This window comes from Nelumbo lutea, chromosome 3 (genome assembly GCF_056320005.1).
Source record: "Nelumbo lutea isolate HS-2025 chromosome 3, American lotus-T2T, whole genome shotgun sequence".
NCBI lineage: Eukaryota > Viridiplantae > Streptophyta > Magnoliopsida > Proteales > Nelumbonaceae > Nelumbo > Nelumbo lutea.
Window position 1 is genome coordinate 111,433,474 of NC_142686.1, and position 13,147 is coordinate 111,446,620.

Here is a 13,147-nt window from a genome sequence, read left to right on the forward strand (position 1 = left end):
GGTCTCATATCAAGGATGGCCTTTATTTTGTCCGGGTTGAACTCAATGCCGTGCCGGTTGACAATGTACCATAGGAACTTACCCGAGGTGACACCGAAGACACACTTGTTTGGGTTTAGTCTCATGTTATACTGACGCAGAATTTGGAAGACAGAATCCAAGTCTTTTATTAATTCTCGCGAAAACTGTGTTTTGGCAATCTTGGTTGGATTTGTCCATCTTAATCTGGTTGTAGCCTGAGTAGGCGTCCAGGAAGCTTAGCAGCTCGTGTCCCGAGGTCGCGTCCACCAGGCGGTCAATTTGGGGCAGGGGGAAGCAGTCTTTTGGGCAAGCTCGGTTCAGGTCGGTGTAGTCGACGCACATGCGCCACTTGCCGTTGGCTTTTTTCACTAGCACTGGGTTGGCTACCCAGCTCGGGTAATGAACTTCCCTTATGAAGTCCGCTGCGAGGAGCTTTTCGACTTCTTCATCGACCGCCCTCCAGCGCTCCGGGGCTAAGTTGTGTTTCTTCTGTCTAATAGGTCTGACTACAGGGTCAGTGTTAAGCTTGTGAGTTATAAGGTCGGGGTCAATACCGGGCATATCTGTCGCGGACCATGCAAAAATGTCTAAATTTTGGAGTAAGAAACTCACCAGTTCAGTTCGCAAAGGTTCGTTGACGGAGGCACCGATCTGTAGTGTTCGCGCCGGATCTGTAGCCGAGGCCGGGACGGTGACTGTTTCCTCAGTGGGCGAAGCTCGTTCCTCGCCCTGCTCCGTAGGTCGCTCTAGTTCGAGATCGTCGGCTGCCTTAGTTTTTCCCTTCAGGGCGGCAACATAGCATTTGCGGGACTCAAGTTGGTCGTCCCGCACTACCCCCACACCGAAATCCGTGGGGAACTTCATTGCCAGATAATAGGTGGAGACCACTGCACGCAGAATATGCGTAATTGGTCGCCCTATTATGGCGTTGTATGGGGAGGGGGTTGCGACCACTAGGAAATCGTGGTTGAGTCTTACCGCGCACGGCCATGTGCCGACTTCTACAGGTACTGTTATTTTTCCCAAGGCCCTGACTTCCTCTCCGCTGAAGCCTACCAAAGGAGTGTGAGCGAGTTTCAAATCGCTTTTCTGCAACTGCAACTGGTCGAACGCCGATTTGAATAGTATGTCTGTCGAATTGCCTGAATCTACCAGTACGCGCCGGACTTCAAAGTCACTGATCCTTAGCTTTATGATGAGCGCGTCGTCGTGGGGGTAATGAACACCTCACACGTCGTCTTCTGTAAAAAAGATCGGTTCTTCCTTCTTCGGCCTCTTGGGAGGGTTCTGCTCCTCTCGGGCTGCTTCGCAAACTGACGTCCTTGCTGCCGCCGAAGTGCATCATGCCACCACCGAACCGCCCACTATCACGTGGATGGTTCCCCGGACTGGCCTTTCTTCTAGAGGAGGTCGTTGCAAGGTTTCGGCCGGTCTATTGCTCGGCTCGGGGACATCCTTCCCGTGTTTCCCTTGCCGATCTACTTTATTACTATCGTCATAATGTACAAAATTTCTTAAGTACCCGCGACGTATGAGTCCTTCTATCTCGTCGCGGAGATTATTACATTGCTCGATGCTATGACCGTGATTTTTATGAAAACTACAATATAAATTTGTGTTCCTCTCGTTGGGGTTGTTCTTCAGGCGAGGTGGCCACTTTACGTAAGGAGCGTCCTTGATCGTCATCAGGATCTCGGTCCGCCTTGTGTTCAATGGCGTGTAGTCCGTCCGAACTGCTAAGGGAGCTCGGGGCGACTGGCTTGGCTTCGCCTCTCGGTTGTGGCCTCTTCTGTCGCCGGGGTTGGAGGGCTCGCCTTCTCTTTTTCTTTTTTCAACCCCGCCTTCGCTTCTCTGGTTGATCTATTCTTCTGTTCTCATAAACTTGTCCGCGAGCTTGAGGAAATCGGCCATGGTTGCTGGCTGGCTGGCTACCATGTGCCATTTGAACTCTTGATGAGTCACTCCTCTTTTGGTCGCGACGAGCTGTACCGCGGGGTCTAACCGAGGGATTTGCAAACATGCTTCATTGAACCGTTTGATGTAGCTCCGTATGGGTTCTCCTTCTCTTTGGATCACCCCGAAGATACTTTCCTCGATTTTCGAACACATTTTGCTGGTAACAAAGTGTGCAGTGAAGATCTACACGAACTGGGGCCAGCTTTTTATTGACCCGAAAGCTAGGTTCCGGTACCAGGTGCGGACCACCCCTCTGAAGGTGGTGGTGAAGGCCACGCACATGCACGACTCGCTTGCCCTAGCGATGTGCATTTGCGACTGAAACGCGTCTACGTGGTCGTTGGGGTCAAATGACCCATCATACTTGTCTAGAGGAGGGAGTTTGAAATCTCTAGGCAAGGGGACTGCCAAAAGTTCTGCTGAATGGGGGGAAGGAACTGAGAGAATGGGGGCGGTTTTTACCTCGCCTGAGCTCGTTTCTTTCTTGCCTCTGAGCTCGGGTAGCACGCGGGTAGCAGTTCGGCGACTTCACCGGCACCTTCTTTGATTGGGCCTGGTGCTGGCGCTGGTTGCCTCTATGTTGCCGAGCTCGATGGGCCCAGATTGCTGGCTTGCTACTAAGGCGTTGAAGCGGTTCTCCGTGAGTGGAAACTCGGGCTTGGAGCACCGATGTAACTTTGTTGGCGAGGTTCTTGACCCACTCGTGAGCTACGAAGCTGGTGTGATCTTTCTTGGCTTTCGGCCCGGGGAAGAGGCCTGACTGTTAGGGGGTTCTGCGGTCGGGAAGCCTCTCATTGGTGAGGTCGTCCACCTTGGGGGGAGGCCTTGACCGGCTTTGAAACAAGGTGCCAGGAGGGGAGCGACTGGTTCAAGGGTAGTTGAGGGAATTGTTGTTGATAATGGTGTTGGGAGAGGTGGTGCAACACCTGGTGTTGCTGGAGTTGGTGCTGCTGTAATTGGTGCATTTGGGCCTGCATTGCCCACATGCATTGCATCAAATCATCTATCTGGTTTTGGCGGGCTGCCAGTGGGACAACAGTTGGTTCCGCGAAGTTCGTTTCGATAGGTAGTGGGAGAGGTGCCACCACGTGTGGCACATTCAAGCTTGGGATCCCATCCACTGAAAGGGGGATGGTGAACTGCCCAATGCACACCGCCGGAGCATGAAGTTGCTCTCCGGTAGTGGCTGTTTCGGTTCCACATCCAGCACTGCTGGAGGAGGCCATTTCAATGTTGGAGTGGGTGTTGGAGTTTTTGAAAGAAGGGTAGGTAGATGAGATTTAGAAAGAGGCTTTTAGAAGCTAATCCCACAGACGGTGCCAATTGATGGAGCGCAATCCGGCCGGTCTTGGCTGTCAACGAACTCGCCTCTGAGCTGGAGCATCGGGGAGCCTGAAACGGGAAAAATGAGAGAACTCCGGGGGGAACCCGGTGTGATAACTCCGAAGCTCAAGTCAATAATCTCTCAAAGGCAAAGTGTAGACTAGATGGCGCAAAGTTTACATACATTGTTCGTTGGGGGCAAGGGGTTCTTATAATCACTTCGCGCACTCGCTCCGAGGCCCTTGTTAGGTCGGGTATGATTACCCTTACGTCTGTCAATTCGGCCATCGTCCTTTCTGCTATGACAGAACTGTCACTGCCTAACCGTCTCTCTAACTAGAGACGGCGGTGTCAGGTGGCGATGGCAGGTGGTCGTTTAGAGTGCGGCCGTCAAGCGTCAGATCCCAAGCCAGTCAGGTGCGACGCCCTTGGGAACGAACTTCCTCAGTGTCAGGCATAGTACGGTTTGTTTGATTTTGGTGCCCTGAAGGTGTGGAGTGGTGAACGAGACAAAATCTTGAGTTCGGAGGTATGCATAGGGCAGGTCAGTTCGACGAGGTGTATCTCGAACTGTTTTCAAGACATGTCAGTTTGGCAAGATGTATCCCGAACTGTTACTAGGTAGGTCAGTTCGGCGAGGTATGTCCCGAACTGTTGCAAGGCATGTCAGTTCGGCGAGACGTATCCCGAGCTGTTACCAGATAGGTCAGTTCAACGAGATGTCCCGAACTATTACAAGACAGGCCAATGGATTTCTTTCCGATTTGGGGCCAAGGGTGAATTCGAACCCCTAATAGGGAACTCGGTCCGCTAGTTTCTCCTCTTGATGAAAACGTCTTAGGCTTGTTTTTGTGCCGAACTGCTGCTTTTGCCACGTGTCAAGGTCGAGCCAAATCATCCTTCATCAAGATGCAGCATCTCGCTCCTCATATAAACCGGAACTGGATCTCCTGCCCGCAGCTCTGCAAGGCCTAGTCTACGCACAACACACAACGAGGATGAAATGTTATCGATGTGTGGATGTGATGTTGTGTGGATAGACGTGGGCAGGATATCCTGACTCATAAAAACAATGGCCGCCCCCAACTCCCAAAGCTCTGCTGAGTATTCCCCGGTTCCCCGCCCTAAAACCTAACCGTCACGAAAACAAAATATTCTGCAAATCAACCTTAAATCTAAAATTAAACATATTTAATAAAAATAAATCCACTCTTCCCATCGTCTTCATCCCCATTGGCCAAGATATAACGTAAAAATGATATCAAAGTTCCTCATATACACTGCCAACATTACCATTTTCATACACTTAAACAAAAAATAATAATAATAATAATAAACAGTAATATTATGTTAGCAAAACATGCCCCTATCTGTAGCTTCCAATCCATCCGTTCATGTCACATCCCCCATTCAATCTGCTTTCTTCTTCTCCTCTTCAGAACTCAAATTCCATTCTCTTTGTCTTTGTAACAAAATCAAAACAAAAAAATAAAGAACAGATTGGGAGTGGGGCCTGGATACTGAAGAGTAACATCAACCAAGAGAAAATACAAAAAACGAGGTATTACTGTATTAGTGGTTAGGTTTCTTTTTCCCGTTTTCTATGCATAGACAGAGCCGCACGACAGAGCCATCAACAGTACGGCCGCCTGTTCTTCTTCCCCCAATTTCCTTTGCTTCGCTATCGTCCATCTCTGTAACCAAACTTCTCTTCTCAATGTTAGCAGCCTCAGCTGCTTCAATGAGACACCCAGCTTTTTATTCTTAGCAGCAGCAGGTTTTTTCTCCCTCTCGGGTCCCCCTTTATTGAAACCCAGGACAGCCCTCCTTTTCTTCCTGTATCTGATCCCGCATGCATTACAGAGGGTCTGTATCGCAGACAAGATGTAAAATGAAAATTCACAATCAGGTGAAAATATAACCCAATACAACTTGTACCTGAATTCATAAACGAATAAAATCAGGGAGCAGGCAAATGGGCTTTTGACAAGTGATCACCTTAGGCCCAGCTGGGCCACCTCTCCACAAAGGGGTTTTTGTCGTCCCACAATCGGCACAGCTCTTCTTGGCCTCGTTCCTCTGGCCTTCTTCCGATGATATGTTCATTTCTTCAGACTCCGATCCCTGTACATGAAAAGGGAAGAATGAAATAGAACAAAGCAATCAGTCCCCTCGAAGCAAAGATCATGGATAAGTAATCCAGCATCCATGATGAAAGTGAAAAGCTCATTAAAAGAAAGGGGAAGAGACAGAGAGCCAGAGAGAGCAAAATGATCACTTACCTTTACACTGAGATCCACCATCTCTATCACTGCTTTTGAAGAACTAAAACAAACCCAGAAAGGCGGGCCAAATTGACGAAATAGAGTTAACCACTTGGTCTACGTGGGCTATTTTAAGCAACAAAATATACTCTCCTCTGTCACACCAAAACCCTAATAATTTGGCGAAGAGGAATCAGAATAAAGTGGGGCTCAGATAGCGAGATAAATGAAGGATGTAAGAGAAATGTAGCAGTAGCGAAAATAGGTATTGCATTTAAGGAAGAGATCCCAGACAAAAGACCCAGAGACACAACACAGATGTAGTGAAGTGGAGCAACAGAAACAGAGAGAGACTGCTTTTCTATAAGAGAATTGATCAAATCTTGACAGAATCAATGAGCGACAAGGAACCGACGAACCGTTATCAGGCTCCAAGACACCAGAGAGAGAGAGAGAGAGAGAGAGAGAGAGAGAGGAATAGAATATGATGCTAAGCTTTGAAGGATGGTAAGAAGACGAGGAAGTAGCGGAGAGTAGAGAATGACCGACATGCAGAGAGAAAGAGTGAGTGAGGAGAATGAAATAGGAAGCAACCGACACACAACATAACATAATGGGTGATTCTGACCACCGAGACACGACACCAAACCCTAGCCGCCTAACCCTAGGTTATTCTCATTCATATCCCAAATAAATAAAAATATTATAAATAAAATGCCCTAGTTTCTACTTTGATCATTTTGATGACTAAAATACCCTTCACTCAAACATTTGATCCGATCCACACCTCTCGCTAGCCATAGCCCTAACCCTAGCCCTAGCCAACCCCTTCCTTTTGTTTTTAATTTTAGAGCAAAAATTATTAGGTAAATTAGAGATTACTCTGTATTTTGGTATAATATAATAGAGTGGTATGGTTTGCTTAGGGTTAGAGGGATCGCGAGGAGGGTGGAGGATCAAATGTTTGAGTAAAGGGCATTTTCGTCATTAAATTATAAAAGTAAAAATTAAGATATATAGTACTTGTATTTAATTTTTACAATGTTTACAAAAACAAGGTTGGGCTTAATATACCATAATGCAATTCGATTGGCAAAAACCTTTTTACTGGAAAACTCAAAAAATCAAAATTCTTTGGGAGAGGGAGAGCGCAATTTAAGAATTTTTGAAAAAATTTCTTTGAAAAAAACTTTTGTGGGTTGGAGAAAAGGAATCCGGATATGCTACTTCGTAGTCATACAGCGCTCTGGTACCAATCTTTGGAGCGCATATTGCAACCACGCATTAGGAATATCTTTCCATAAATGATAAAATAAATTACTTTTAGATATTCCTGATGTGTCGCTGCAAGTCCGAAGAATAGAGTTAAAGGATTTTTTTCTGAGGAGGGGGCAAAAGTTAATAAATTTAGATAGGGCTAAAATAGAAGTGAGATACATGGGAATTGAGGAAATTTTTAAATTTTAAGGGATAGGGTGTGGGGCCATGGCTCCCTGCGAGTGTTGTGAGGAGAAAATCAGGATTCAAGAAAACATTAAAATAAGTTAGGGTTATTTTAAGGTTTCATGTGCACCACAAGTTAGGGTTAAAAGCGTAATTGCAAAAGATATAGTTGTATGGGTGTAAAATCGAGAAAAGCAATTAATAAGCGAACGTTTTGTAATTGGTAAAATCCAGAAAAGCAATTAATGGGGATGTTTATTATAAACAAAGTGCCAATAAACTCTTACCCGAATGAGGGCTTCCTACATATATAGATGCAATTAATGAGGTATTTGTTGATGGGATGCCTATCTGACAACGTTTGCTCAATAAACATAAACATAAAGGGAACCAAACAGATACACTGTGTAGTCAAAAAAGGATATCATATGATATGAATGCATATACTAAGATGAATGAGTGGAAAACTAACAAGATAGAATCATAACCAAATTCAATGGAATGAATCTAGGAGTGTATCCGAAATAGGTGATGTTGTCGCTCAAGTTAGCTGAGGGCAACACTATAAATTTACTCTTAAGATTCAGGGCAGAACCAAGGGACTCGAGGCATCGAGGACCGATGAGGCCAAAGGCTGGTGGCCGAGGTGTGCTATCTCTCGAAGGCCTGGACAGGCTGAAGGCTGGCGAACGAGGACTAGTAGCCAAGGAGAGTCTCCTTAGAGGCACACATGAGGCATCCGAGAGAAGCGAGGGAGGATGCTCTACACGGGAGGAGATGTTAGAGGCCTCAAGTGAGGACCTAAGGTAGGGACTCCGATGGTCAAGTTAGTATGTGTGCACAAGGAGAAAGGAGTCCGGTGCGGGCGAGGGCTAAGACGAGGTCTCTCGCATGCACTAGGTCCCCAATAAATAAGAATACCAAGAGTCTCTTAGGTTCCAGATCGTTAACCTTGTGGGGGTTACTTCATATTTATACTCGAAGCCGCCTAGAGGTAGTTGGACTCAAATGGCCCAAATGCGAGCCATACAAGGGGTATGACATGGTTGTCTCACGAGGCCACGCGGCATCCCGCGATTGGGCCATTTGAGTCCAACTACCGCAGTGGATCCCAGCTAGCGCCTGTTGGCTAGACACGCATTAGCCCGGTGTTGTCCTAGCGAAATGTGCCTACATCACTTGCCCCCCACTCTCGAAGTCGAGGTGGAGGTCTGGGTGAGGCTTCAACTTCGGATGATGGGAGTATCATTGCTGGTAGGCGCCATCGGGCTCATCTGGTGAAGGGTGCCCTGCAATGGCATCGCATCCGTCTCGCTTATGCTTCGTCTGATTCTTGCTCGCAGGAGAATGATAAAGTTGTAGGGGGCTCGGCTTCGGCTTGGGAGTTCGAGCGAGAGGGGCTCAGAAAGGCCGAGCCCATGCCTTGTACTTTCGTGGCGACAACTTGGAGTCACGCGACAAGTACTGCGGGTTGATACATCGGGACCGTGTCCGATGTGGGTCGAGTGCGAGGAGAGTCTTCCGTAAGGGGGATGGGTCCCCGGGTGAATCGGACCACCCATTCACTGGGTTGATGTGCCCAAACCAGTGGACTAAGATGAGCGGGCCTGTTGGTTCGCCCGATCCAACAGGATCTGGGTCGTTTGTTATTCTATAAATAGAGGCCTTAGACACGCTTTTCTTCATCATTTGCCTCTAGGCACCTTTGCTGTTGAGTGATTTCTACTCCCAAAGCCTTCGGCTAGTTCACTTCTTCTAGTTGCCTTCAGCATTCATTCGTCTAAGTAACACCTTGATCCGATGTCTTATTCCGATTCAGGCCCCGAGTGCTAAGAACTTTCCAATCTCTCAGAAGGGAGCTCTCTTCGGACTCCTACTCCACTTAGTTCCAATTTGGGACCGTTGGCAGTTGTGGTCTCTCCTCAGCGAGGGGTGATGGTGCTAAGGGATAGGGTAGCCTTTGGGGGTGCCGAGGCGATGGCCCTCCTTGTGAAAGTGTTACATCGGTGACACCAAGGGAGCCTGAGGGGAGCCGGTCCCAGAACCCAACTTTAGGGCGGTAGCTGAATACGCTACCCGAGGGGTGACTATGGACCACCTGCCACGTTTAGAGTTTGATAGATCTCCGGACGTGGACCAAGTTAAGTCCCTGGCCAGGCAGTTCCACATACCTTGGTCTTATACACTTAGGGTGCCCAATGTTGGTGACCGACTGTGGACCCCTAAGGAAGGGGAGATTTGTGTCTATCAACACTTATTAGAGTTCGGCCTTAGGTTTCTCCTTCATCCCCTGATCTCTGAGTTGCTGAAGTGGTATGGAATCACCATCAGCCAGCTTGCCCCTAATGCCCTTAGAACCATAATTTCCTTGTTAGTGTTGTCCCGGCTTTGGTACGTGGATTTGACGATGAAGCTTTTTTGTGCTTTGTCCTTGCCAGGGAAGCACTCCTCCGAGGCCGGCATGTATTATCTTCAGCCCGTTGATAACCCCTCATCCGTTCATAACTGGAAGGCCAAGTTCTTTTGCATTTCCAGCCCTGAAGCTTGGTCGTTCAGGTCAAGATGGGGGGAGGCCTGTACGACATTCGAGAGGTGCCCTCCCCCCCCCCTCCCGGATACACCTCCAGCTCATCCTCGACGCATCATCATCTTTTGTAAATGATTATACTTGACCAAATGAATGAAATGAAGAGCATTTTTTGTACATAGTGTTCTCTCTCTCTCTCTCTTTTACCGAGGGGTCCCTGCCCCTTCCTTCGAGGAGATCACAAGGCAAAAAATGGCTTATAATGGCTCGTTATACACTCGCTTTGGGTAAATAGGGGGGGAGGCCGAGGCAGAGTTGTACGACCGAGTTGTAGCTCGCCTGGCCTACTTCATCCCCAAGTGCTTGCTTAGGCGAAGCCAAGATGGTCGGGGTCACTGGCTGAGGTATACCGCTGAGGCAGCCAGGATTGTCACTTTTCTTACTATCGTGCTAAGTGTTGGGAGCCAAGGGGCCATTTTCCACCGGAGTTGGGTGGTGAGGTGTGCGATGCCTTGGCCGCCCTGTCATACTCATGCTTCGCAAGGTGCCAGAGTTGGATGTACGTTATTGGCTTGAAGGGAGTCGTATGCCCTGGTGACGGTGTTGCCCTCAACTAATCTGTGCGACAACAGGTGATATGAGTGAAAGTAGACTAAAATGGCTTAGTTACATGCATAGAAGACCAAGAATAGCACAGGAAGAAGTGATATGTTGCAAAGTGAAGAGACCGGAAGAGATACGAGTAGACCAAAAAGGACATGGGTCAAAGTAGTTAAAAATGACTTAAATACTGCCCATAATTTAATAATGGGTTTGGTATTAAATAGAATGGAATGACAAAATGGGATTCATGTTGCCGACAAGGCTTGAATGTTGATGATGACAATGAAGATTCTTTTAATCAAAAAGTTTTTTTTTTGAAGCCTTATAAATTTGACCCCTTAAGGCTGATGCAGAATAAAACTGGATTAATTGAATTTGATAGCTTTTAGTAGCTATGGGACCAACTCCACGCCAATCATTTGCATTATTTGAGAAAATTGGGTGTTGAAACATGAAATGTAAAGGCTTTATAATTGTCAGTTGACTAGTTATTAATTTGTTTAACGTTAAAGGGCTAAAACTTGTTGTTTATAAACTTCTATTTTATGGATTTATATTTTTTATTCGTCTAACTTTATGTACGAAATGTTATTTTTATCATTTATAAACTTTGATTAAATTTTTCTTAATTTTTGAGATTTATGCCTCATCTTTTTGGGCCATTAGGCCTCAACTATACCTTCACCTTTTTAAAACCTTGATCTGAAATCAAATTATTCATAATTGGATCAGATGTGATTCCACTCCTACCCAATTTGATTTATATATGTTATTCTTGATTTCAGAACCATTAAAATAGCCTTTTTTTTAATCATGAAAGCATTATGTATAGTGTGTCACACACCAATATGATTTTTGGTCATTATGTCTCTATTTGATCATGAATCATACAATCAAAAGTCCATAGTGAAAGTAAATATACATACGAAGTATATAATCAATGTTAATTTATAGTGGTTAAAAAAAAGAACCATGACCATGAGAGAGTCTTTTTGCATTGTTGTGATTCCAAAAAAAAAAAAAAAAGTTGCAACTTTCAAAAACAAAAAGGGAAAAAGGATTGGAATGATTTTGGAACCATGCCACCGTTCTTAGAACCATGAAATGAGAACCACCTATAATGTCCCAGGTTTGTATCATGTAAGTTATTTTTAATTAATTTTATTCATGAAATACAATATTGAAGTATTTTTTTAGTTCATTTAATTGATAATTAATAATATTTTGATCCTTTTTTATTTTATTTATTTTAATTAAATTAAATCTAATGGATAAGATCCAACTTGATTCAATCCATTTCCAGATCTTTAGAAGATGATAATTAACAATCAAATTGCCATAAATTGGAGTACAAACACATGGATGTTTATTTTGGCATCAGAGAAAGATTTTCAAGTTGAATGACCAACACATTCCAACTATGAATGAGAAGGGAGTGGGTTTGGAGAGGGTTTTGTAAATTTTAGACCCTATCCGTCTCCCTAAACCTTTCAATATGTACCTGACCCAAAACACGTAGCATGTTGGATTTTGAGAATTCAAAACACTCCATGCATATAAAAATGCAAAATTGTTCCCAACCCTACTCTCCCTGCATTTAAGGATAGGAGAGGGTTGGGTTTAGAACCCGCTTCTAATTTCCTAGTATTTCTTGTAATATATAAGTAATAAATAAGTAAAATAACACAAATAAACAATAAAGTTTCCAATTATTTGATTAAGGCATGTAAAAAGCACAAAAACTATCAACTATACTTTATGTAAAATTTAAAATATTATTATCTAGAACTTAAAATTTATTTGCTTACCAACAACATGCGGGTCAGGGAGGGCTGGGATTAGCCTAATACAGTACCTAATCCTAAATCCCATCCCCGCCCCGAAATCCATTCTTCAAGGAAAAAAAAAGGGAGAATGACAGTTCAGCCCAGCGTCAAAATTCATAGGCCCAAAGTACAGTTGGGGTGGGGGCCAGTTCGGAATTGATGCCAATTCACGAGCAGACATCTATGTATAGAGTGAGGGTTTTTAACATTTTGGATGTTTATAGATCTGCAACGGAATTCAGAAATCTGCATTGGACATGTTCATACTTTTCCGAAAAAAAAAAACACCGTCATGAGGGTAAGAGTAGGTACCCACTGGATGGGTAGAAATTGTCATCCCTAATTCCAACGTTTAGACAAAAATAATGAATGCAAACCTCGGTTTAATGAATGAAATTTGAAAACCATGAAACAAGCTCAAAATAGTGTGATATTTTTTTGTAATAATTAATTAAGAGAAACATAAAGCAAACAATAATATCTCATTAGTGTTAAACCTCAAATCACATATATAAATTAAAAGTTTTACCGACTAAAAGCAAGGAAAATAAAGGAGTCTTGCCACCATAAAATTAATCTGAACTGTAACTACATGGAAAGTGTAATGCAAATGCTCCTACGTTAATACACTAAGGTTGGGGGAGGGAGGGGGGTTCAAGTTCAACAATTCAATTGAACTAGAATTGGCCACAAACCTAATCTAACACCCATTAATGAAGGTATGATACCTAAAAAACTGAAAACTAAACAATCAATATTCATCAAAGTTTTTCGGATACCATACCTTGCACTAAAAGAAAATTCTCCATCACCATACAATCTCTGACATTGCTAGACCAATTCTACCGAAAGAGTCAAAAACCATTCAATTCGCCTACCTCTTTTTTTAAAATAAGTCTCTACTAGTCCATGCTTAAGGGCCTGTATAATTTGATCGGTTCCATAATTTCAAAGCCCTACTCTGACAATAGAATCTTAAGCCGAAAAAACATACAAACCACACCTAACAAGAAGTCAAGAATATAATGGTTCTTTTGAAAGAATCTAAGACCCATTTGGCATTACTCCAAAGAATCACTTCTAGCGATCCTTAGAATTGCTCTTATTCTTGATGAAAATTCTCATTCATGTATGAACATGAGCACTTAGGTAATTATGCAAAACTAGATTAAAGGTCGATATTT

The 13,147-nt window shown here is 44.5% G+C and overlaps 1 protein-coding gene across 1 annotated transcript; it reads right to left on the reverse strand.

The window, feature by feature from the left end:
* Positions 1-4,545: 4,545 nt before the first annotated feature.
* LOC148867648 (GATA transcription factor 15-like) lies at positions 4,546-6,247 on the reverse strand. The gene is made up of 3 exons (XM_088981677.1): positions 5,583-6,247; positions 5,299-5,424; positions 4,546-5,168 (listed from the first exon to the last, which is right to left on the reverse strand). The coding sequence occupies exons 1-3, from the start codon at positions 5,601-5,603 to the stop codon at positions 4,902-4,904; spliced, it is 414 nt and encodes a 137-aa protein (XP_088837803.1). The 5' UTR covers positions 5,604-6,247; the 3' UTR covers positions 4,546-4,901.
* Positions 6,248-13,147: the final 6,900 nt, after the last annotated feature.

Coding starts and splice junctions, on each gene's coding strand:
- LOC148867648 (XM_088981677.1), bottom strand. CDS start 5,603: ATGGTGGATCTCAGTGTAAAG. Junction 5,425..5,582: donor TGGTGGATCTCAGTGTAAAG/GTAAGTGATCAT, acceptor TTTCATGTACAG/GGATCGGAGTCTGAAGAAAT. Junction 5,169..5,298: donor GTGGCCCAGCTGGGCCTAAG/GTGATCACTTGT, acceptor TCTGCGATACAG/ACCCTCTGTAATGCATGCGG.